Here is a 26,734-nt window from a genome sequence, read left to right on the forward strand (position 1 = left end):
TAGCCCAAATGGCATCACCTTAAATTGATACAAGCCGAGGGGACTGATGAAAGCTGATTTCTCACGACTTTCTTCCTCCATTTGGACCTGCCAGTAGCCACTGTTCAGGTCCAACGTGGTGAATATGGCAGCTCCAACAAGTGATTCTAATATCTCCTGAATGTTAGGGATGGGATAAGCATCAGTACGGGTTACAGCATTTAGTTTTCTGTAATGAACACAGAATCGTGGTTTGGACTCTAGTTTTTTTGGTACCAGGACTACAGGATAAGCATAAGGAGATGTGGATGGTTCTATTATATCTTTCTCCAGCATTTCTTGTACATGCTCCTCAATAACTTGCAACTTGAAGGGTGACACACGGTAAGGCTTTTGTTTGATGGACACATTGTGAGTGAGAAATATCTTGTGGGTGAGAAGGTTAGTACAGCCCAAGCTATTGGTACAAATATGTATGTTATTTTGTAGTTGATACAATAGTTGTTTCTTTCCTAAGTCATCTGGATGGGCATTTTGTACAGCCATTTCTAGGTAGTTGTGAGGAGGAGATATTAATTGGGCCGGAGTCATTGCAGAAAAGAAAGCAACATGTGGTTGAGAATGGTCTCCGGGCTTCCCAGCAGATGCACTTATAAATAGATACCGTTGATGCTTATTGGCTTTGAACCAATAACTGTTTTCTGAGACATCAAACTGTAAGCCTGAAAAAAAAAATGAAGTCGAGTCCAACTACTGCAGGGAAAGCGAGGCTTTTTCCAGGCAGGATCACACAAGGTAATGTCACCATTGCAGATTGTATAGTCAGTTTCAGTTCGCTCCATCCTAGCGGTTCCCCTGGTCCAGGGTTTGAGTATCTCCTGTGGACCACTTACAGTGGACCAAACATTCTCATTTATCAGGGTGTACGAGGAGCCCGTGTCCAGGATGGCAATTCCTGACCACGCACCGACATTCAATGGCATCATTAGCTGACAGGGCATGCTGGTTCCAGCAGGTGCAGGAAAATAACTTGCAGAGGCAGTGGCTCCTTGTTGGGTAGGAGGGGAATGTGAGCAATATGGTCCTTGAAGTTGCCTTTGGGGATTACTAGAAGTTTGTGGACTACGTTTGGAGCCCTATTTTTATCAGCCCACCACTGGGGGCATGAAGCGGGTGCATGGTGGCCTTTGCAGTGCCAGCAGTACACCTGAGGTTGGGTGGAAACTGCTGGGTTCAGTTGGTGTGGGCTCCTTGGCGTTGGTCCTTCTCTAGTTGTTGTCCCAGACGAACAAGTTCATCCACCGAGGTGACCCTGCTCCGCAGTTGACTGGCGAGTTGGGGGTTGATATTCTTTAGGATCAACTTAACAACATCCCCTTCTGTTATAGAGGGCTTCCATCGCTTGCATAGCGATTGATACATGTAAGCAAAGTCTCTGATGCCTTCATTCTCTTCTTGGATTCTGTTACGCACTCTTTCAGCCAACTCGTCCTCATAGTCCTCAGATAGGAACGCAGCACGAAACTGCTTGTTGAATTCAGTCCACGTTTGAACTTTATGACGGGCCACATCCCACCAGTCCCTGGAAGTACCGTGAAGCACATTACGGAGAGTGGCCATAAGCTCCTCATCAGTGAGTGGGTTGAGGGCTAAAAAATCTTCACATCTCTCCAGGTACTGAAGGGGGTCCGAAGCCTGCTGCTAGTTTCTCCTTGGATGGTAGTGGTTCGAGGGGAGTCAAGCAGATCATTCGGTTTACTGCTCCTTAATGTCGACTGCAGTCTGGGGTGACCTGCATTTCACAGCGGTTTCCCACCTATTAAATCATCTGGCATGGTCTGCACGCCTGCCTGTCCAATTGAGGGATTATTTATCCACGTGGAGGTGAGTTCTTCAGCCATGGTGTGCAACGTGTTAAGACAGAGGGAAAGCTCCTCTTTCACTGGTTGGATGTTATCTGGTATGAGTTTCGTGGTAATTTCAGTGTACTGATCTTTAAGCCTCCATCGAAGTGAAGCATCCAGCTGGGTTCTTAAATACTCAACTCGTGTATCCACATGCTTGACTAGTTGTTTTTGCTGCTCCATGAATGACTCAGTGAATTTTTTTCTTCAACTGTTCCATTTGAGAGGTTATTCCTTTGGATAACTCTTCAATGTCTATCTTTAATTCACCTATTTTCAATTGGTATTGGGTTTGGTCTGTAGGTGAACTGGAAGGATTCACTGTTTGTGTGCATTCATCTAACTTTCTGTTCACAGGAACAGGGCTGACGGGCTCTAACGGAGTGGCCAGTTCTGGGAGCTCAAACAGCTCCATATCCAAAAGAGAATATGATGTGGGAGGCTCATCAGGCAGGCAAGTTTGATTCTCTGACCCAGCCTGTGCTGCCATTTCCAAATTTCCTAATTTGTTTAGTCTTTCTAACCCTTTGCAGTCTATTCTTTATTCTGTATACTAACTATTTATTTATTATTACCGGGTTTGTAATTTTCAATGTTTTTAATATTTACCCTTTAACGGTCCCATCTGGGGTACCTTTTTTTTTGTGACGGAAGCAGGTGTAACTAAAGGATCTAATCGAGGTGCCAGCCAGGTCTCTCTCCTGATATATACGAAATAAATACAATTATCAACAATTTTCCCTTGTAACACTCACCGACTTCACAACACAAAGGATGTAAACAATTTGCAGTGCTTATCACCCCAACCTGTACTGAAACAAATAAACCCAAATAATCACATAATGATAAGGCAAAAGCGGGTGTGTATTAAATCAGATCTTTTTCCACAACATGTATAACAATTAATGGAAAGGTCTGAGAGTCACGTTCGGTTCAGTTTAGTTCAAAAAAAGACCAAAAGAAATATGTACGTCCATAATCCACTCGGCAAAAAAAAAAAAAAAACAACAACGAGCATTATCGTTTTAGGTTCAGTATAAAGTATACAAGATGACGCCTGTGCTTGGCTTAGCCGCGGTCACCGGCCACTTTTTCAAACTTTTCTCCACTAACCTCCTCTTTTCCACCTTGCTCCTGTATGCGATCCTCTTCAGTAGTGTCCCTGCTACCATCTCCTATGATCGCCAGACTCTTTTGTCCTTCCGTTCATTCATGATCGCCCAAGATGCACCGAGGATTTACAATCCTGTTTGTTTACCTGAGTGGCGCACTGGCCCAGAGCCAAACGACAATCACGAGCTGCGCACCTCCAGCTATGTTTGTCCGGTCCCGGGAAAACGTTGTAGGGAAAGAGGTAAACGAGCAGGAATCCAGGTGAGAATAAGACTTCTCTTAAAGCGTGGTTTATCTGGTAAACATCGGAGTGATCTTCTAGCTTCTTGTCCTTTGTTTGGTGACCTGAGCACCACTTCCGCATTCCCGCCAGGCCGCGTTGGGACGCGGTTCATCCGTCCAAGTTTTTTAAGGTCGGTTTATCCTCATTCCTCAGTGGTTTCTCCTCCTGTTCCCTCCATAAGTGGTTTTTATAAACACCGTGGATCTAACCCTGCTAATTTACGTCCACTAACTCCAGCTGTTTCTGTAGTTTCTGATTCCTCCACCACACTCAGCGTGGCTCTATTAAATACCCGCTCTGTTAACAACAAGTCCTTCCTGCTCAATGATCTAATTCTCTCTAAAAACCTGGATTTTCTGTTTCTGACTGAAGTCTGGCAGCAAATATCTGATTATTCTGGTCTGATTGAACTCTGCCCGAGTGGTTTTTCTTTTCTTAGCCAGCCCCGGGGTTCTGGTCGTGGTGGAGACCTAGCTGTTGTTTCAGAGACCATCTTCCATGTAGCTCTACAACCTCTGGTCACTTTGCTTCCTTTGAACTGCAGCTGATTAAAGTCGGGCGTAAGGACCCGTTCTACTGTGCTGTGGTCTATCGTCCACCTGGTCCAAACAGTTCTTTCCTTCAGGAGCTTAGTGACTTTCTATCCTCCACTGTGAAGCTGTCCAGACTGGTGATTGTTGGTGATTTTAACATCCACGTTGATGATTCCTCTGATCACTTTGCCATGAACAGTGATGCCGGTAACGCGTTGCTTAGTAACGCGTTACTCTGAATATGACCACTTTTTTAGTAACGACTAATCTAACGCATTACTATTTCCACAACAGTAGTCAGATTAAAGTTACTTTTCCAAACCACTGTGCGTTACTATTTTTTTAATCAAAAAGATACGTGTCGTGACTCGTGAAACGTCACATAAGCGGCAGGTCACGTTTTCCGCTCACAAGCAGCTAGCGACGTAAAAAATTGTAAACAACAATGGAGGGAGAGAGATGTGCGTTCTTTAGCTGGAAATATGGTCACTATTTTGAGCTTCTGTCAGCTAAAGATTTCAATATTAAGGTTCGTTGTACACTCTGTGTTGGCGAAAAAGTGTTATCTACCTTCAAAAACACGACGTCAAACTTAAAGGAACATTTGGAGTTGCAGCACGGCACAGTCAAACTCACAGAGAGAGTCCCACCAAGGGGTCCGAAGCAGAGAGCCGTGACTTCCGCAGGTCCTACATCCCCCAAACAACAAAAGTTGGACTTTGGTGCAAAACCAGTAAGTGATGAAGAATTGAATAAGTTGGTTGCGCAGTATATTGTAGAAGAAATGCTACCTATAAACACTGTTGACTCGCCCTCGTTTCGTGCCATAATAAAAAAGATCCCTACTTCTGTTAATGCCGAGCTGCCTCACCGAACAACTTTTACTTCTTACTTGGAGAAGGAGTTTACAGAAATGGAGAGAAATTTGAAGGCCGCACTTAATGAGATTGACTTTGTTTCAACTACCGCGGATATTTGGACTGCTAACAACAGAAGCTACATGGGAGTAACGCTCAACTGGATCAGTAGAACCACATTAGAGCGCCACAAGGTTGCATTAGCATGTAGGCGAATTCGTGGTAGACACACGTATGATGTCATTGGTACAGAAATCGAAAACATTCACTCCTCTTATGGATTACTCAACAAAGTAGTTGCAACAGTTACTGATAATGGATCCAACTTTGTTAAGGCGTTTCTAGTTTATCATCATGTCACGGAGTCCGATGATGAGACGGAGGAGGAAGAGTCCACCCCGAAAGACGATGATGTCACTTTTCCAGATCTGTCAGAAATCCTCTCGGCTGAGAATGAAAGTGATGGTCAGCTGTCTCTTCCCCCGCACCGCAGGTGTGCTTCGCACACCATCAACATAATTTGCACACGTGATGTGGAGAAACATTTAACAACCAATGCAGAGAGCAGAGCTGTGTATAGGAGCAGCACAGCAAAATGCACAGCTCTTTGGACCAAATCGAGTAGATCTACACTTGCATCAGAAACCGTGGAAGAAATCAGCAAAAGAAAGCTCCTAATACCAACATCCACAAGGTGGAATTCCTTTTTTGATGCTGTAAAGAGAATTGCAGAAATCCCCATGGGTGAGCTGAATACTCTGTGCACAAAGCTAGGACTGAAGTGCTTCAAAGATCAAGAATACCAGTTCCTGCATGAGTACTGCATGGCCATGAAACCTCTGACTGCAGCATTGGACATTTTACAAGGTGACTGTCCATATGGAACTTTACTACCAACACTTGAATTTCTGATGCAGAAGACCCAGGGTGTGAAGGATGACCTCTCCAGGATGACTGCAGGCCTTCCAGATGCCATTGTACAGGTATGCTCCATCTTGAAATTAGTCAAATGTGTTGCTTCATACAATTCACAAACATGGAACAGAATATTAATTATCATTGAAAAATAAGATTAAAACAATTAAAATGTTTACAAGTCACCTAAAACAAAAAAAATCCATAATACTGATCTCATATTAGGCATTGTTTGCAAATAATTCAATAACATAATAAATTTTAGGCACAAAAATATCGATTATGTTTTTAGGCTATTCAGATTCGTTTCGCTGGTGTGCTGGACGACAAAGATGCCCTCCTCGCAGCTGCCAGTTGTCCAAAATTCAAACTCCGATGGCTGAGAGATGCAGGAAGGAGGGAGCAAGTAAAACAGCTTCTGACAGCAGAGTGTTGCACCACTGCTCCTCTGGCAAACAACCCTGCCAGTGTACCCAGTGCTACTACATCTAGCAGCCAAGGTGAGATGGACTTTTTCACTTTTGAGGCAGAGCCAGAGGAGGAGACCTATTCTGCAGAAAAAGAAGTCATGGACTACCTGATGTCAGGCTACGACCTTCAGATTCTGCATAAGTTTCCAAGCATAAAGACAATCTTTTTAAAGTATAACACTCCAACCCCATCAAGTGCTCCTGTGGAGCGGCTTTTTAGTCTGGGGGGTTTGGTGCTCACGCCGAAAAGAAATCGACTTTCTGACAAAAGGTTTGAGAAGCTTCTGTTAATGAGGAACAAACACTGGTTTACTCACCCCACTCTACTGTTTCCCCCATAACATGTGATGACAACATATATTGAAAAAAAGAGAATAGGGAATCCAATTTAAATACCTATTTACAAGTAATTGAATTAAATTTATCAAAGTCACTTAATAAACTTATTAAAGTGTTCAAATTGATTAACTTAAATCAATTACTTGATTGATCGACAGGCGGATTGGTTCGGCGTCTGCAGTGATGCGGACGCTGAGCCGATCTGTCGTGGGGAAGAGGGAGCTGAGCCAGAAAGCCAGGCTCTCGATTTACCGGTCGATCTACGTCCCAATCCTCACCTATGGTCATGAGCTTTGGGTAATGACCGAAAGAACGAGATCGCGGATACAAGCGGCCGAAATGAGTTTCCTCCGTAGGGTGGCCGGGCTCAGCCTTAGAGATAGGGTGAGGAGCTCGGACATTCGGGAGGGACTCGGAGTAGAACCGCTGCTCCTCCGGATCGAAAGGAGCCAGTTGAGGTGGTTTGGGCATCTGGTCAGGATGCCTCCTGGACGCCTCCCCGGGGAGGTGTTTCGGGCATGTCCTGCCGGCAGAAGGCCCCCGGGTCAACCCAGGACACGTTGGAGAGGTTACATCTCCAATCTGGTCCGGGAACGCCTTGGGGTCCTGCTGGAGGAGCTGGTGGACAAGGCCGGGGAGAGGACGGCCTGGAGCTCCCTAGTTGGGATGCTGCCCCCGCGACCCGGACCCGGATAAGCGGAGGAAGACGACGACGACAATTACTTGCAAGGAAGTAAGGCAATTTAAGTTGGACCTGCATTCTCTTTTTTTCATAAGATTACTCCAAAGTTACAAAAGCGGACAATAGTGCTTACATGTGGATGGTATAAAAAGTATCTTAAGGGAAGTCAAGAAAGACTCTTTGTTTGTTTTTTATAAAAAGGTTTCATGTGAAATGAAGTCAAGAAAGACTCCTTTAAAAAAAGTATTTATGTTAAATAAAGTCAAAGACTTTCTTTATTTTCATACAAACAAGTATTTCTGTCAGGAAAAAAGTTTTAAGTTCAACTTCAAATGTCAGGAGATATATTATTGACGTTACTGTTAAAATACACTTCCAATAAAGTGAGTAATGGCAAAACCGGTTGAAGTTTTTATGTTGAGGTAGTGGGGAGTGTAATTGGCAGCTTCTGAAAGTAACCAATAAAATAACTAGTAATCTAACTTAGTTACTTTAAAAATAAAGTAATCAGTAAAGTAACTGAGTTACTTTTGAAAGGAGTAATCAGTAGTCTGTAATATATTACTTTGTCAAAGTAACTGTGGCAACACTGGCCATGAATTTCTCCAGCCTTATGGACTCCTTCAGCTTTACCCAGCATGTTTCTGGCCCCACACACACCAGGGGGCACACTCTAGACCTTGTTTTTACCCTGGGTCTAAATGCTGACAGTGTTTGTCCTGAGGACGTTTATATTTCAGATCACCATTGCATTTTCTTTAACTTGTCAGTTTCTGCGTCCCCACCTCCTGCTTGCCGTATGGTTAGTTCTCGTTTTCTTAATGAGAGCACAGCTAGCAATTTTTCTGCTGCTTTTGATCCACCCTGTTGTTCTGATAACGACCCAGATTCCTTAACTTCTCAGTTTAACGAGCACTGCCTCTCCATTCTGGACAACATCTGTCCTGTCAGAACCAGATCAGTTCCTGCAGTGAACCCTACTCCCTGGTTTAATGACAGCCTTCGCAGCCTGAAGCACCAATGCAGAAAAACTGAGAGCTTGTGGAAGAAAACCCATCTCCACGTCCATCTGCTGCACCTAAAGGATCTTCTGACATCCTTTAACTCTGCAGTCAGAGACGCTAGGGTTTCTGATTTCTCCAACCTGGTGTCCCAGAGCAAAGGGAACCCCAAGGTGCTGTTTAACACCATCAGCAGCATCGTGTCTCCTGCCTCTCCTACAGCCTCCATCCACTCTGTTACAGACTGTGAGAACTTTCTGTCTTTCTTTGTGGACAAAGTCAATAAGGTTAGATCTAGCATCTCTCCTTCAGCCTTATCGCCGCCTCTCCCGACTCCAACCAGGCCCATCATCCTAGATAGCTTTGCTCCTGTTTCTTTGCCTGAGTTAACCAAACTAGTTAACTCTATGAAGACCTCTGCATGTCCCCTCCACATCTTACCCTCATCTTTGTTTAAAAGTGCTTTTCAGTCCGTCGGTCCCAGCGTGCTCTCTATAATTAATGCTTCTCTGGTTTCTGGTCAGGTCCCTGCTTACTTTAAGAACGCTGTAATCCACCCGCTTCTTAAAAAACCGAGTCTCAACCCCTCTCTCCATAGCAGCTTCAGACCCATCTCTAAACTTCTGTTCATCTCCAAGATCTTGGAAAAGGTTGTGGCTAAACAATTCACAGCTACTCTTGATGAACATAACATCTATGATAGCTTCCAGTCAGGTTTTCGTAGAGCTCATTCTACTGAAACAGCTCTTCTTAGGGTCTCTAATGACCTTCTGACCCACAGTGATGCAGGGTTCTGGTTCTGGTCCTGCTGGACCTGACTGCAGCCTTTGACACTGTTGACCATCACCTGCTACTGGAGAGGCTGAGAGACTGGGTAGGCCTATCAGGAACTGCTCTGGAGTGGTTCTCCTCTTATCTTTCTGAGCGTTCCTTTTCTGTGGCCGTCTCCAAGTTTAGGTCCTCCACCACCTCTCTTACCCATGGTGTCCCACAAGGTTCTGTGCTGGGGCCTCTGCTCTTCCTCCTCTATCTGTTTCCTCTTCAGCACATCCTGAGCTCATTCAAATGAATCTCCTACCATCTTTATGCAGATGACTTCCAACTGTACATCTCCTTTAAGCCCCATGAGATGTCTAAGCTGCAGCTGTTACACACCTGCTTAGACTCTATCAAAACTTGGTTTGCTGGGAGCTTTCTTCAGCTGAATGAGGATAAGACTGAGATCCTCATCTGTGCCCCAGACAAGCTGGTTCCCAAAGTCAGAGACTGTCTTGGTCAGCTTGCTTCCCACTCCAAACCTTCTGTCAGGAATCTTGGCATGACCTTTGACCCAGCTCTCACCCTGGATTCTCATGTCAGTTCTCTTGTTGGAGACATGACAGTACCCCCCCACCCCCACCCCCACCCCCGAAGGACCGGCACCAGCTGGGCTACCCAGCTGGCCAGAAAGGGTCTGGAGGAAAGCGTGAAAAATCCATTTTTTTTCCTCCTTTGTCCCTCATAGGTGAGCTATACCTATGATGAAAAATCTCTCATCTCTTTAAGTGGGAGAACTTGCACAGTTGGTGGCTGACTAAATGATTTTTGCCCCACTCTGTCATGTTCTGCGGGTGGAGATGGTAGACCATGTGTGGTGGTGGTTTCAGGAGGCAGAAGAGCAGGCAGACGGATGAAAAAATAAAAATACGTTTAATTGTGGACTGGGAGCAACAGGACGAACGAACATGCACAAACGACAATGAACCGACAAAGACAGCAACAAGGAGGGAGGTATAAATACACAAGGGAATCAGGAACACATGGGCAGAGTAATCAGGGACGGGTGAGAACAATTAGGCTAATCAGGGCAGGAGAGACACAGTCAGGGAGGCTGGGGCGGATCATGACAGTACCCCCCCCCCCCCCCCCCAAGGGGCGGATACCAGACGCCCACAAGCCACAGAGCACAGGAGACACAGGGACGAACGAAGACCAGACTAGGGCACACATGACCAGGGAACACAGAAGACGAGACCAGGGAACAAACACAGTCCTGGGCTGCGGAGCAGGGGCCTCAAAGATCAGTTAGCACTCCGTCTTACAAAGGGTCTCTCGAGCTCAGACTGGGAAACTCGGACTCGACTCGAAGGGACACAGGACACAGGGACACTTAGACTTGACTTTGACTGGGACTCGAAGACTTGGGACTTGAAGACTTGGCACAGGGACTCGAAGACTTGGGACTCGAAGACTTGGCACAGGGACTCAAAGACTTGGGACTCAAAGACTTGGCACAGGGACTCGAATACTTGGGACTCAAAGACTTGGCACAGGGACTCGAAGACTTGGGACTCAAAGACTTGGCACAGGGACTCAAAGACTTGACTTGACTTGAGACACAAAGACTTGACTTGAGACACGAAGACTTGACTTGACTCACGAAGAATTGACTTGACTCACGAAGACTTGACTTGACTCATGAAGACTTGACTTGACTTGAGACACGAAGACTTGACTTGACTTGAGACATGAAGACTTGACTTGACTTGAGACACGAAGACTTGACTTGAGACACGAAGACTTGACTTGACACCTTGACTTGAGACACGAACACTTGATTTGACACCTTGACCACGAAGACTCGAACACTTGACTCGAACACTTGACGGAAGGACCACACCCACACTACCACCTGTCAAGTCTGGCGGTTTTAACTGGTTTTTAACAGGTTTTAATCCTTTTTCGGTTTTAACCGTTTCTTTATTTATTTTTGTCTACCACTGTGAGCTTTTTATTTTATTTTATTTTTTACTTTTTAAATAACGCTTCTCCAAGCAGGCTCGGAGTGCCGGGGGCCTGCACAGCATTCGCGGCGGAGGAGGAGCGCTGGTTCCAGCTGGGGGCAAAGCCGAAAGCCCCCCTCAGCTCCATTCCCTTGCTCCAGGGTGCATGGGTCAAGGTTGGGTCCGGCCAAGGTGGGGGTACGCGGGGCGGCGGCCGCCGATCTCCTCCACCTAGCCTAACCTTGTCCAACCGTTTCGGCGCCTTGGAGTTGGATTTTCCTCCTCTGCCAGCCCCTGGCCGTGACTTTAAAGGACCCTCCCAGCCGCTGCGGGACCAGCTGAACGGCAGCGGCCATCCACGTCGCACAACCCCCCAGACTGAAGCTGGGACCCACCACGGAGCGCTGACTTCTTATCGCTGCAGTCCTGGGGGAGCTCAGCCCATCACTCAGCAGGTCCCGGAAGGGTCCTCTGCCCAGCTTCAACCAACTACCACACCCACACTACCACCACCTCCACCACCAACCACTCTCATCGTTGGGGACTCCATCATCCGTAACGTCAGGATGAGAGGAGCCCTGACCTTCTGTTACCCCGGAGCTACAGTGTTGGACATTGCAGGACACATCCCAGACCTCATCCAGAAACACACAACAGTGAGTAGAATCATCATCCACGCCGGTACCAATGACATCCGTAAGCAGCAGTCAGAGCTCCTCAAGCGTGATTTTATTCACCTTTTTAATCTTTTAAGAACTATGCACCTGTCTGTTTTTATCTCTGGCCCCACTCCCACCATGGGCAGAGGAATCGGCCATTTTAGCAGACCTTTATCATTAAACACCTGGCTTTCCTCTGCCACCGTGATCCGTAATGTTGGTTTTATAGACAATTTTAACATTTTCTGGGGCAGGAGACACCTGTTTGGAGCGGATGGGCTTCACCTAAATAGACAGGGGACCCGTACTCTAACCATGAGCCTGGCTTGTCCACGAGTCACGACCCCCCCTGTCTACTCCACTGGCCTCATCTGCTCCTACATCCTGATGTGTAGCTGGTCCCTGCTCCTACCAACCCAGCCCTGATTTTAACAGTAAATCACATATCGGACTTGGACCTTGCCATACCTCATTCATACCTGTTATTATCAGCAGAGAGCGGACAAACAACCATAAACCAAACAAAAGCAACCCCAATAATCTAAGACAGTTACCAAAAGTCCAACCTTCAGTTAATACAGTCACTCCTTCACCTGTTACTATTAATATGGCTCTTTTAAATGTTCGCTCTCTGCTGAATAAAACGTTTTTAATAAATTACCTGATTTTAGATCCTAATCTTCACCGTCTGCTTTTAACAGAAACATGGCTGAGTTCAGATGCACCTGTTGTTCTCACAGAGGCCTCTCCGCCAGATTTTAATTTTTATTTTTCAACGAGGAGTAGCAAAAGGGGAGGCGGTACTGCTTTTATTAGTTCATCAATACTTTCTGCAAACCAGTTTTATTTGGTCATTTTACCACTTTTGAATATACAGCGGCAGTTTTTAGCTCTCCTCAGATTTTATGTGTCACAGTTGATTAGCCTCCTAAGCAGAGTGCCATTTTTATTCAAGAATTTTCAGAGTTTTTATCAATCCTTCACAACTGCTTTGAAAGGATCATTTTAGCCGGTGATTTTAATTAACATACAGATAATCCTTCTGATCCTTTTTCAAAGGAGTTTTTAAATATTCTGAGTTATATGGATTTTAGTCAACATGTCACACAGCCAACTCACAACAGAGGACACACCCTGGACTTGGTCATCACGTATGGCCTGTCCACCAGTGTGTCCTCTGTTACTGATTTGGCTGTATCTGATCACTACTGTGTATTTTTTAGCATCACCAGTTTTATCCAGCTGGAACCCTCTATGAGAACTGTAAGGAAGCGTCATCTCACCCCTGAAGTGGCTGCAGGTTTTCTTGAAGTTTTTAGAAAGATCCCTCCCACTCCGGTAACTGCCTCTTGTGATTTTACTGTCACTGATTTTAACAGTAGACTGAAATCCGCTCTCGACCGGCTCGCTCCACTTAAAATCAAAAGTCTTTATTCAAAACGTGCTTCACCGTGGAGAAATGAAAATCTAAAGAAACTAAAGAGAAATTGCAGGGTTGCAGAGCGGAGATGGAGAAAGAACAAAACAACTATAAATCATCAAATATATACAGAGCTTCTCAAATCATATAATAACGCAGTGAGAAATTCAAGACACGCATACCTTTCCAAACTCATTCTAGACAATAAACACAATCCCAGAATCCTTTTTTCCACCATAAACAACATTTTAAACCGTACCTCCAATTCACTTCAGAAAACCCCCTCAAATGCACTCTGTGAGGAGTTTGCAGCCCACTTCAGAGGGAAGGTAGACACCATCAGACGGAAGATTTTACCCTCCATAAGTAATAAGGTTTTAGATAAATCTGGATGTGTGTCTATACCAGAGGAAATACTGGACAGCTTTGTCCTGGTAGAAGCTGAGACTCTTGATAGTTTTCTCCTCAGTGAGACCCACCACATGTGTTCTGGACCCAATTCCAACTTCGTTCTTTAAACAATTTTATGGATCTTTTAGTGATGAGATTTTAACCATGATGAATGGCTCCCTTCAGACGGGGGTCTTTCCTGCTGCCTTTAAAAGGGCGGCGGTGAGGCCCCTGTTGAAGAAGAGCAATTTAGATTTTAATGATTTAAACAATTATCGACCGGTATCCAACTTACCATTTTTAAGCAACATTTTAGAAAAGTTGGTTTTAAATCAACTAAATGATTTTATAAACATTAATAATGTCCTAGAGAAATTTCAGTCTGGTTTTAGGGTGAACCACAGCACCGAGACAGCCGCTCTGAAGATTTTAAATGATTTTAGAGTAAATTATGATAAACAGAAGTTGACAGTGTTGGTTCTACTGGATCTAAGTGCTGCCTTCGATACAGTAGACCACACTATTACTTTAACTCGTTTACAACAGATCGGCCTCTCTGGTGCTGTACATAGATGGTTCACATCCTATCTCACAGACAGGACTCTCATGGTGAGTTTGGATACCTGTTCCTCTAGGGTCCATGGGATTACATGTGGTGTGCCCCAGGGTTCAATTTTAGGCCCAGTGCTTTTTAATCTTTATATGCTCCCTCTTGGCGGAGTCATCAGGAGACACGGGGTTAACTTTCACAGTTATGCTGATGATACACAGTTGTACATCTCCGTGTCTCCGGATGACTCTCGGTCAATGGATGCACTTTTTAACTGTATTTTAGACATTGAATCCTGGATGGCAGAGAACTTTCTCCAGCTCAACCAGGACAAAACTGAAGTTTTAGTCATTGGTCCTGAGGCCCAGAGAGAGAAGCTTTTACCGAAATTACAATCTCTGTATTTTAATCCATCTGAACAAGTGAAGAACCTGGGTGTGATTTTTGACTCTGAGCTGACTTTTATCCCACACATTAAAAATATCACAAAAATTGGTTTTTATCATCTAAAGAACATCGCCAGAGTCCGCCCCATTCTCTCTCGGGCCAATACGGAGATGCTGATGCTTTTATCACCAGTAGGATAGATTACTGCAATGCCCTGCTTTCTGGTCTTCCCAAAAAGAGCATCTCAGGCTTACAACTTCTACAAAATTCGGCAGCACGTGTCCTGATGAAGACCAGGAGGCGGGAGCACATTACTCCAGTTTTAGAATCATTGCATTGGCTCCCCGTATGTTTCAGGATCCATTTTAAGGTTCTTCTAATGGTTTTTAAGTGTCTTAACGGTCTTGGGCCTTCTTATCTCTCAGACCTGCTTTTACAATATGAACCCTCACGGCCTCTGCGCTCCTCTGGCAGGCGTCTCCTGGTCATCCCTAAAGTCAGGACACACACTCACGGCAAGGCGTCCTTCCAGTGTTATGGCCCTCGCCTCTGGAACGAGCTGCCAGAGGACCTCAGGGCCGCAGAGAACGTTCATGTTTTTAAGTCAAGACTCAAGACCCGTCTTTTTAGGTTAGCTTTTATCTAAATATTTTCTACAGTTTTATTTCTCATTTTACATGATTATATTTTATTACTTGCTTTGCATGTTCTATATGATTATACTTTAGCACAGTTTTATTATTTAAATTAGTATTTTACTGTCTATGATTTTATTTATTACTTATTTTCTCATTTTTATCATTTATATTAGCTCTTTTATTACATTTGTACTCATTTGAATCCAGTGTTTCCTCTGTAGGGGCCCTCTGCCCCGGGAGCGGTGGTCGACTGTAGCTTCCTGGGCGCTCTATAGGTGGGGGTCTGTGCTCCCCCTCCACTGAGCGCCCTGACTTAGTGTGGAAGACCTGATGCTGCCGGGGCAGACGACTCCTCTGATGGCGTTTCCTTGCGTTACCTTACTTGGCTCACCTGGACTCAGCCTAATATAATTTTTACTTGTGTATGTGTGTGAGTCTGTGTGTGTGTGTGTGTGATTGCATATGTTTGTAAATGTTTTTAACTTGTTATGGGAATCTGGGGTCATTTTGTAAAGCACTTTGAATAACACTTTGTTTGAAAAGCGCTTTAGAAATAAAATTTGATTGATTGATTGATTGATTGATTGACACCAGGAACACTTAACTTGACACCAGGAACACTGAGACAAACTGCAGCAGCAGGCGTGGGACCCAGCAGGAACTGCAGCAGCAGGCGTGGGACCCAGCAGGAACTGCAGCAGCAGGCGTGGGCCCTAGCAGGAACTGCCGCGTGGAGAACCTGCAGGCACAGACCCTGCAGGCGTGGACCAGGAAATGGTTGAGCAGCGGGAGCGACGCGTGGAAGCCCAGCTCGGCGGCAGGTACTCGACATCCAATCAGAGCAGGTGCACATCCCGATCTGCTGGGTCCATCAGCGGAGGCTCGGGTGAAGGGAAGCCGGAGAAGAGGGGGGGAGACCAGCCCTACCACACCGGAGAACAATGGCGTGCGCAGGGGGTGTAACTCCCTTGAGGCTCCAGGATCCGCGGCTTCCAGGAGAAGAACGGGACGGGGCAAAAGCAGCAGGAGGTGAATGACCCTGACCACCCCGAAGACAAAGTAGGATGCGCCAGGATCTCCCAGAGGATTTCGACCACCCCGAGAACAGGTAGGATGCACCGAACACAAAACTCCAGGCCAGAAATCACCCTCTGCTGAAAGGGAAAAAAAAGAAAAAATAATCCTCCAGAAGCAGGTGTTAGCTCACCACAGGTCCAGGTTTGGTCGGTTCATTCTGTCATGTTCTGCGGGTGGAGATGGTAGACCATGTGTGGTGGAGGGTTTCAGGAGGCAGAAGATCAGGCAGACGGATGAAAAAATAAAAAGATGTTTAATCGTAGACTGGGAGCAACAGGACGAACGAACATGCACAAACGACAATGAACCGACCAAGACAGCAACAAGGAGGGAGATATAAATACACAAGGGAATCAGGAACACATGGGCAGAGTAATCAGGGACAGGTGAGAACAATTAGGCTAATCAGGGCAGGAGAGACACAGTCAGGGAGGCCGGGGCGGATCATGACACACTCTGCATCTTATCAGCGGTGTATAGCAGACTGCCCTGTGATTGACATCCTTAGCAATGAGTATGTCATCTTGTTCATTGCCCAACAGCATTTGGAAACGGTTAGAAAGACAGTAGTAGATCCCACCCCACAACTGAGCTCTGCTATGGGTCAGGACCAGACTATAGATTCACAAGTACAGGACCACTTTCCAGGCTAGAAAAAACAATTACATAATGTTTCCAGAAAGCAGCCAGGCATTTAGATATCGTTTATGTTTTTGTGATTTATTTTTCACCTGTTGACAGCAGCTAGTTGGTGGCTGCACCATTAGAAACATGGTGGTTGTGGCAGCCACCCAGTAAGCATGCCTGGTGTCTGTCTGACCACCAGCTGCCTTTATGAAGCATCTCATACTACGGAGGAAAGTTTTCTGCAGATTATTTGGGAGTTAAGACTGCTCCTGTTGCTTCGATGGAAACAATATACTCATGAATCTGTAAAACTCTTTCCCCACCATTTTCCTTTACATTTCCACAGATTTGATCCGGGCTTTGTGGGGTTACCGTTTTCTTAATGGACAGCCTGGCCTCTTGATGAGTGAAGGGGCATTTCTGGGGGGCAGAATGTGGTTGTTGTAGCAACGGATTTGAAGAGTGAATGAAGCCGATGTCAGGGTGATCCATCAGCTGGCAGCTCCACACTCTTATTGTTTGTGAAGGAGCGAGACGCCCTCCACACTGTGTCCCACATTTCACCCCATCTGTCCTCATGAAGACTAAAAGCTTTAAATGTTTGTGTCCAACATAAAATGATCGGTTTCTATATTTCTGAGACATGTATCCAATGTTTTACGAAGAAGAGGTCAACAAATACCTATTCCTACAACAGCAGGATCAGTAAAATTATGGAAATGAAACTTTATTATGACATTCTTATGATAGATAACTGTAAAAAAAAGAGAAAACTGCATAATTTATGCTTCAAGTCATTTAAATTAACCTCTTGCCTTCTTTTCAGTGGAAGACTAAATGGAAGACCCATTCACATTTTATAAATCTGCATGGCTCGCCGTCATGCTGTCAAGAGCACACGTCCAAAACACATACCAGTCCCTGGGGGTGCTGGTGCCCATGGAAACCATGAACTAGTCAGAGAACCAACCAAAACACGTATAACCTACAGTTAAGATATGCAACAAACGTTAGGACCCACTGCGTTCATTCAATTTCTATACAGTCTAATAAAAGCATTGTTTTTGGGGAGAGACATCCAGCTACAACTGGTTATACTGGGAGACGAGCTCCCAGGCGAGGCCAACACGCCACAGCCCATTGTGACTCTTTATTTGCACCATAAGGATTGTTCTGTTGGGCTGTGACTCGATGCAACCTGCTGGGTTCCTCATATAGGAAACTTTTTTCTGATTGGCTTAATGAACTGGCCTGTATTGGAATGTTTATTATGTGAAGGTCCTTGAGACGACGCTTGTCGTGATTTGGCGCTTTATAAATAAACTTGAATTGAATTGGAAAATACTCTCTGTGAGAACCCTGGGGTAAAGTCTCACCAATGACTGGACTAAATGTTAGTGTCCCTTCTACAGTCATCACAGCTATGGGCCAGTTAGGCCACATTCATGCAGACAAGGCATGTATCCATTGCATAAATGACATCATCACATAATCTCCTCTCCTCCAGCGCAGCTGCTTTCCTCATGGCAAGGTTTATGGTGGTTCTTTCCTCCTGAAGGAAGGGTTCAAAGCTCAAAAACCCTTACAGCCATTTTCCTTCTCCTCTTATCCATGTCTGGTTCAATGATGTCAACTTGGTGATGCACTTTAAAGTTTGTTTTCACACAAAACCTAAAACAGCTTTTGCTGCCTGTAGAAATTCAGCACTTTGTGGGAATCAAAATGTGTCTCTAAAATTCACGGACATCACGCGTGAAATCCATGGCACATAACAAACGGGATTAGAAAATATTTGCTAGAAAGCATTTGGATGATCCAAGAGAGGGTCAAGAGAATGTCATATGGTCAGGCAAGACCAAAATAAAACTTTCTGGTAAAAACTCTACTTGTCGTGTTTGGAAGTGAAAGGACACTGTAAAGCATGGAGGTGGAAACATCATGCTTTGGGGCTGTTTTTCTGTAAAGGGACCAGGATGACTGAGTGAAAACCTCCTTCCATCAGCAAGGGCATTGAAGATTAAACATGCTGGGTCTTTCAGCAGCCCTTTTTACAAGACACACCGTGCCAGCAAATCTGGGTAATATTACCGCAACAGTATGCCTTATAAACGCGTTGTGTCAGCATGGCGATGATGAGGTGTCATGATGACGTGGGGAGTTACTGCCGAGCTCCAGCCGGCAACTATAATAAAAATGAAAGTAAACATAGGCTGTAAGTTTAGCTTTTGTGAACAGAATCAGCTGAGACGGCAAACTGGAGCAATGCAGAGCTCCAGGAGCTTCTCTCCATTAGAGCTGGAGCTTAAATCACCAGAGGCTTCACGGGGACTGATGGGGGAACACATACCTTTCGGAATGGCTTGTCAAAAAACCTTATGAGCGTGGCTTCAATCACAATAAAAAGCAAGTTCTGTCCAAGATAAATGGATGCTGAGACTGCTCTCATACCCCCTTTACGCCACCATCAAATAACTGCCACAGTCTGACCACCTATAAACGACCTAAGGCTCCCTGATGCCGCCACGGTGTTGCTGCTAATTGTTTTGTAAAAACGGCTAGAATGACAATGATCCCAAACACACTGCCTGGGTATCGTCCTCTTCTGCTCACGGATAAAAGGAAGTGGCACCACCAACATCCAGCGGTTGCCCTGACGAAGGCTGTAGTGAAATGTCAAAACATGTAATCAAAGGTAACAACAAACCCTTATAACTCTGTGTATGATGAAGAACTAAAGAAAATTAAATTGACTCAATACTTTTTTGCCCCAGTGTATGTGTGATTCAGGATGTAAGGCAAAGCAGGACCCACGAGTCGACTGGCGGGGACGAGACTGTAGCGTATCAAAGGCCAAGAATTTGGGTATTTGTCCACTGTAAGGTCAGAGGTCATCACACGGAAGTGACCAGGCTGTTTCATCTGCTTGGAGGATTGTGTGCAACATCTTAACTGTCTGGTCTCCAAACCAGAAAACACACTGCTCTGCGACCTTGTTATCAAGAAGGGAAGCCATAATAATCCTAGCTGGAAACCCAAGGTCCCATACAGAAGACGAGACTTTTACTCTCTGAATAAAGCTTGGCTTATAAATGACTTTAGAAATGTATAAGGGTCATTTAATCATATTTTGTGAATCAGCAATATGTTTTAAATCAAAGTGTTTTAATAATGTGTCCAATACTCTACATTATTGAATGATGGGTTAACATGAATGTTATTTCTGTAAAGATTTATTTCAGATCTTAAATTACACCAGGTTAGTATTTATTGATTATAATAATGTTAATCTACCAGTATGAACACAGTAATATTACTATATCATCATTAATGGTTAAAACATGTTTGCTTCACACTAAGAATAACCTCTACGTAAGTATATGGGTGAAGGAGTGAGTGCCTGAGGTATTTTGGTAACACCTTTAAACTTGTTAAATTCTGATTTGTCCAAATTTGTAAACAGTTGCTAATATAGGCTAGCTCACTTCCTGGGCTAGCCAGTTCTTAACCAGCTTATTCGGTTAGGCCGATCGGGTGAGCAAAGCATTTGGAACCATCCTCTCGTTTGACCTAAAGGTCAAATCCTCTCTGCAACGCTTGCAAGTGGTATCAGATCATCGAAATAGATATGCCAGCGCACCTTTGCCTGGAAGGTATCTCAGAGCAGATGGGTCATACTCAAAGCTGAACTACGGGTTCCAGTACCCGGCGGTCCACACTACCGGCAGTTTGTCCACACCGACCTCTTGACCCCCTGAATCGCACGAGGGCTTTCAACACAAAGGTTTCGTACATCCTCACACTGGCGTGAGATGGTTTCATGAATAATTGATAGCTTGTTAAACCATACAGTCAGATTATTTTACAACCCAGACATCACAAGATCGCTCAGACACTTAAAAAGGTTTTGCTGCATAAACATCGAGCTTAAGTTCCATCATTTCATTCATACTTTGTCTTGTATAATCATTAGTTTAGAACAGTGGTTCTTAACCTGGGTTCGATCGAACCCTAGGGGTTCGGTGAGTCGGTCTCAGGGGTTCGGTGGAGCCTCTGCCGCAGAGGTCCACCCCTCAGTCTAGTCTGCAGTTAGTGGGCACAGTCATTGAATGCGTCCTGCTCGGAGATTTCCTACCGGTCCGCTTTGAGGTAGCTGGTTTATGCAGCAGAGTGCAACCTCTGTATATGGGTTGTATATGTGTCTGAGTGAGACTCCCTACAGGTCCGCTTTGAGAGCGCTGGATAAGCAGCAGAGTGAGACCTCCTTCTCAGTGGGGACCAGCGGTGTGCGTCAGTGACGTTGGGTTAGCGTTAGTGACGCCGACCCCACGTCCACCTCCAACCGCCAAAACGTGTGACTGTCGGTTTGTCGTGTGATTTCTTACGGAATATTTTAATCCATGCTAACTATGTCGGGCAAAAAAAGAAAGTGGTCAGACGAATATGTAAAACATGGATTTACATGTATCACGGAACGTGACGGGAGTCAGCGTCCCATCTGCATGATTTGCAATGCCAAGTTGAGCAACTCTAGTCTCGCACCTGCAAAACTGAAGGAACACTTCTTGAAGCTGCATGGAGATGGGGAACACAAGAACACAACGCTTGCTGAATTCAAGGTGAAGAGAGCCAGATTCGACGAAAAGGCCACTCTGTCTGCTCTTGGATTTGTACCCATCAACAAACCGATCCTCACAGCATCGTACGAAGTTGCTTATCTGATCACAAAGCAGGGCAAACCGCACACCATTGGCGAAACACTCGTAAAACCAGCTGCGTTAAAGATGGCGAATCTGATACTCGGAACAGCGGCTGAAGGTAAATTATCCCAAATTCCTCTTTCAAATGACACCATCAGCGACAGACTAGAGTGCATGAGTAAAGACATCTTGGCTCAAATAGTCGCGGATCTGATTTCAAGGCCGGCAAAATTCTGCCTTCAACTCGACGAGACCACCGACGTTTCCAATCTAAGCCAGCTTGCCGTTTTTGTGCGCTATGTGAAAGACGACATGATAAAAGAAGAGTTTTTATTTTGTAAGCCTCTTACAACAACAACTAAGGCAGCTGATTTGAAGAAGCTTGTGGATGACTTCTTCAGAGACAACAACCTTTCATGGGATATGGTTTCTGCAGTTTGTACGGACGGAGCTCCAGTGATGCTGGGAAGAAAGTCTGGTTTTGGCGCGCTAGTAAAAGCCGACGCACCGCACATCATTGTTACGCATTGCATTCTGCACAGGCATGCGTTGGCAACAAAAACCTTGCCGCCCAAAATGGCAGAAGTATTAAAAATTGTAGTGGAATGTGTGAACTATGTGCGCAATAGTGCTCTGAGGCACCACATCTTCAGTGAGCTGTGTAAAGAAATGGGCTCTGAATTCGAGGTACTTCTTTACCATTCCAATGTTCGGTGGTTATCCCGGGGACAGGTGCCGAATCGTGATTTTGCCATGCGTGTGGAATTAGCCCAGTTTTTGCAAGAGCACCAACATTGTCATGCAGATTGCTTCAAAGATTCTGAGTTCATTCTCATTTTAGCATACATGGCTGATATATTCGCAGCTCTCAATCATCTAAATCAGCAGATGCAGGGTGGTGGAGTTAACATAATGGAAGCAGAAGAAAACCTGAAGGCTTTTCAAAAAAAGTTACCGTTATGGAAACGACGCGCAGAGAACAACAACTTCGCAAACTTCCCCCTTCTGGACGACTGTGTAAGTAAGATCGAAGATGTGTGTGGACTTGGAGACATATCTGTACCCATGGAACTGAAGCAAACAATTGCCACGCACTTAGATGAGCTTGTGAAGTCTCTCGATGGATACTTCCCAACAAGAGCATCATATCCAGCATGGGTGAGACAGCCGTTCACGTTTGCTATTGAGACAGCCGATGCCAACGATGAACACCTCGACGAAATCATTGAACTTCAGCAGAGCCAGGTTCAACAGCAACTCTTCAGAACAACAACGCTCTCAACATTTTGGTGTCAACAAATGGAAAAGTATCCAGTTGTTGCTAAGAAAGCCCTGGATTTTTTTGTACCATTTGTTACAACATGTCTTTGTGAGCAATCGTTTTCGAGGATGCTGGACATAAAAACTAAGAAAAGGAACAGACTTTGCTGTGAAAATGACACGAGACTGGCACTTTCCAAGGTGAAGCCACGCATATCTGAACTGGTCTCTCAAAGGCAACAGCAGAAGTCACACTGAGGTAAGTTGTTTTGAGTTCATGCACTGTGTTGGTTTTGTTATTTGAACAAGGTGATATTAATGCACAATTCATTTCGTGCACCAGTAAAAATAATCATATTTTATTTTTTACTAAAGAAGGGTTCAGTGAATGAGCATATGAAACTGGTGGGGTTCGGTGCCTCCAACAAGGTTAAGAACCACTGGTTTAGAAATATTGAATAAAATTCATTTTTATAAACTATATACTCGACTGTCTGAATTAATATGAAGTGTGTGTTCCCTGAATAGTTCAAAGGACCTAAGGTAATATTAAATAAAGGATTTACAGGTAAGCTGGGAAAGATGGCGCCCACTTGGCAGACACGCTTTCCTTCTCTGCTTGTGATAATGTTTTAGTTTATGATCCTGCTCTGTTTGTGTGTCGACACGCGCGCACGCTTGGTCTATGATCGACACACTCTTTTACAAATATGATTGACTATGAGCACATCACTGCCTCCTCAGGATTGTACCAACTCAGCTTGTTCGTTATTTACTGAAATACCAGCCTGCTTTTGTCACTTACCTCATCCTTCACGTACAAGGAAGCGGTACCGCCGATGCGGAAAACGCGGAGGTCGCCTGGTCAAAGCCAAAACCTGCCTGGAGGTTGGAGCCTAAAAGGTGTCTGGTTTCTGTTGTTCCTGCAAACTACTCTAACCCTCTTCTCCACCCATCTTACTGCCATCGGCGTCAGCAAGGGGCTAACTCGGACAACCTACAGCTGGGACCGGCGTGGCACGACCACCGGCGCGTTTTGTCCTGATCAACACCAGATCGATTGGGAATAAAACTTTTATCCTGAAGGATTTCTTCCTTAACAACAGCTTGGATGTTTTGCTCCACTGCGTCTTGGGTTTCTTCGGGTGAGTCTTCCACACTCACTGAAGTTTTACCACCTGGCTGCTCTTACATCAACATGCCAAAAGCTCAGCGTGGCGGCGGCAGCAGCCTGTTGACTTTATTTAAATCTGATTTCATCTGTAACCATACTGTTCCTTCGTCAACCCCTTCAGCTTTCGAGTTGAGTGTGAACTGTGTCGTTTCCCACCTTTACTGTGTGCTCTTCTTTACTGTCCTCCAAAATATAACAACTACTTTTTAGAAGGATTTGCAGCATTCTTGGCCGAAGTCTCATGTAAATACGACCGCCTTCTCCTGCTGGGGGATTTTAATATTCACGTATGCTGTCCTGACAAACCTATGGTCAAGGGCTTTTTAGATCTCGTTGACACTTTTAGCCTGTCTCAGTTAGTAAATGGACCCACTCATGGGTCACACACTGGACCTAGTTTTGACCCGTGGGCTGAGTATTAGTGACTTGAACATTCTCCCGGCTAGTTTCTCAGATCACTTACCAGTTTAGTTTAATTTGGATTTGGCTTCTGTTGCTCGTCCGAACTGTGTCCATGCCTGCTGCTTTCGTGCATCCCTCCCTCCACTGCAGCAGATTTAGCCGCTGTTTTTGCATTGGAATCTGACCCCTGCGAGTCTACCAGTGATGAGGTTTTACTGCATCATTTTAACACTTCTTGCCTGGCTGCTGTGGATACTGTAGCTCCATTAAAATCCAGTCAACAAAATCCAAGCCGGGCCAGTGGCTGAATGAGCGTATCGTTTTATCAGGCAACACTGCAGAAGACTGGATGTTGGAAAAAAGATGGGCTTACTGTTTCCTTTGAATGTATGAGAGATGCATGGTCACATGATCAAAAAGCTGTCATCGTTTTTTTTGCTGGTGTTGTTCCTGCCAATGCTAACAATCAAACTGTCTTGTACAAAACCCTAAATGCCATGTTGTCCCCTGCTGCAACCATGTTCTCCATTGTCTCTGCTGGTCTCTGTAATCATACCTTCAGTTTTTTATAGATAAGGTTGGTATTAGAGCAGCAATTTCTCCTGCTTCCCATGTTCCATTTGCTGCCATTCCTACCCATGGGCTTTTCAACAGCTTTGAACCCATCTCCCTGTTCTCTTTGGAAAAGATAATAGCTTCTGTGATGCCATCTGGATCTCCGAATGATGTGGTACCACCTCGTTTCCTGAAAGATGTGCTTCCTCTGATTGGCCGCAATGTACTGGGCATTGATAATGGTAGCTTGACCTCGGCTGAAGTTCCTCATGCCTTCAAATGTGGCCATTCAGCCGATTTTGAAAAACCAGGTCTTGATCCAACTGCTTTCTCAAACCTCCGACCAATTTCCAAACTACCATTTCTATCGATGGTACTTGAAAAAAATTGTGCATGAACAGTTACTATTACATCTAAATGACCATAATGTAATGGACATTTTTCAGTCTGGGTTTAGACAACATCATAGCACAGAAACTGCTCATGTGTGTGTTTTTAATGACATTTTTGTGGCTTTGGACTCAGGTTTCTATGTGGTTCTGGTGCTTCTTGATCTCTCAGCAGCTTTTGATACGATTAGGGATGAGTACCGAATTCGGTACTTTTTAAGGCACCGACCCAATTCCATAGTACCGACTGAGTACCGATTTATGCCATATGAAATGGTGCCTTGTTTTGGTACTTGTGCCACGTGCAAGAGCGTAACGTCGTCAGTCACTGTGGGCGAGCTATAAATAAAGAGAGCAAGCGTTCTGAAGTTTGGGCCCACTTCACTAAATGCGATGGGCTGTTGGGTGATGATGAAACCAGCGATAAAGATGTGAGGATGAGGCGTCTTAATCTGCTCCAGCAGCTAAATAAACTGTTTAAGATAATGTTAGCTTGACAGTTTAGTTTTTGTTTTACATAGCTAATGGTGCGTTCACTTTCTCCTTGGAAATTCCAACTTCCAAGTAGGAAAAATAAACAGTTTGAAAATGAATGGCAACAAGGAACGAAGATACGCAGTAAATTTAGTTCACAGCAAAGATGTTTGCTTCAGTGTAATTTGTAGTTTATAAAACTACAAGGACCCACCATCACACAGCTTTTCCAGATGAGAAAGGAGAGGAACAGGAGTACATGGAGCTGGGTTTAGTTTGTGGAACACCACAATATTATAATATAAACTGTTGTACGGTATCGACGTTTGCTTTAGTATCATTTGTAGTTTATAACACATGGTCTCCTCATCAGAGTTATTCCAGAGGGCCTGGAAGAGGATTAGGAGTACATGGAGCTGGGTTTGTTTTAGAAACAGTTGTTGTTAAAGGTTTTCATAATGAAGAATTGTATACAACACTACGATGAAAAAATACAAACAGTTGTATCATGATATTTATCAAATATGGTTATATATTGGAAAAATAATAGATATGTAATTAAAACAATGATTTAAATAATTATTAAACACTCAAAAGTTTCAAAAATTGGTACAGTTAAGTACCGGTATCGATTCGTAGGTACCAGGAACTGGCACAGTATCGATTCAAATGTCAAAGGTACCCATCCCTAGATACAATCAATCATAACATCCTGATCTCCAGACTACACACATGGGCTGGCCTCTCCGGTTTGGCCCTTGACTGGTTCCAGTCTTACTTTTCTAGCAGGACCATCAGGGTCATGCTGAACAACTACTCATCATGTCACGCCCTGTCCTGTCTTCTCTTAGGTTTTAGTCGGAGTCTCCGTTAATTGCTCCCACCTGCCTCTTGTTTCCCAATCACCATAGCTCCCTCTCCTCTTGTATTTAAACCCCTTCTGTTCTGTGTTCCATGTCGTGTCATTGTTTCAGTGTCCAGCGTGCTTCATTAAAGAGACTAATGGTAAAAGTACCTACCTGTTTTCCTTCTTCCTCCCCGCGTTTGGATCCTCATCTGATCACCGCCTCGCTGCCCGGCACGCTTGTGACAGAATGACACGACCCCCTGAAGGGTCCAGCGGGGAGATCCTCCCATGAAGTATCTATTCCAGTTTCTCTCCGCCGACTATCGACCGGCTTCTCCTATCCCAGCTCC

The 26,734-nt window shown here is 44.8% G+C and overlaps 1 protein-coding gene across 1 annotated transcript; it reads left to right on the plus strand.

Moving 5' to 3' along the window:
- The first annotated feature begins 20,992 nt into the window (after positions 1–20,992).
- Positions 20,993–22,801, plus strand: LOC129160826 (protein FAM200C-like). Its single transcript, XM_054737861.2, has one exon. It carries the CDS (start codon positions 20,993–20,995, stop codon positions 22,799–22,801), a length of 1,809 nt encoding a protein of 602 aa, XP_054593836.2.
- The last annotated feature ends 3,933 nt before the right edge of the window (positions 22,802–26,734 follow it).

This window comes from Nothobranchius furzeri, chromosome 3 (genome assembly GCF_043380555.1).
Source record: "Nothobranchius furzeri strain GRZ-AD chromosome 3, NfurGRZ-RIMD1, whole genome shotgun sequence".
In the NCBI taxonomy this organism is placed as follows: domain Eukaryota; kingdom Metazoa; phylum Chordata; class Actinopteri; order Cyprinodontiformes; family Nothobranchiidae; genus Nothobranchius; species Nothobranchius furzeri.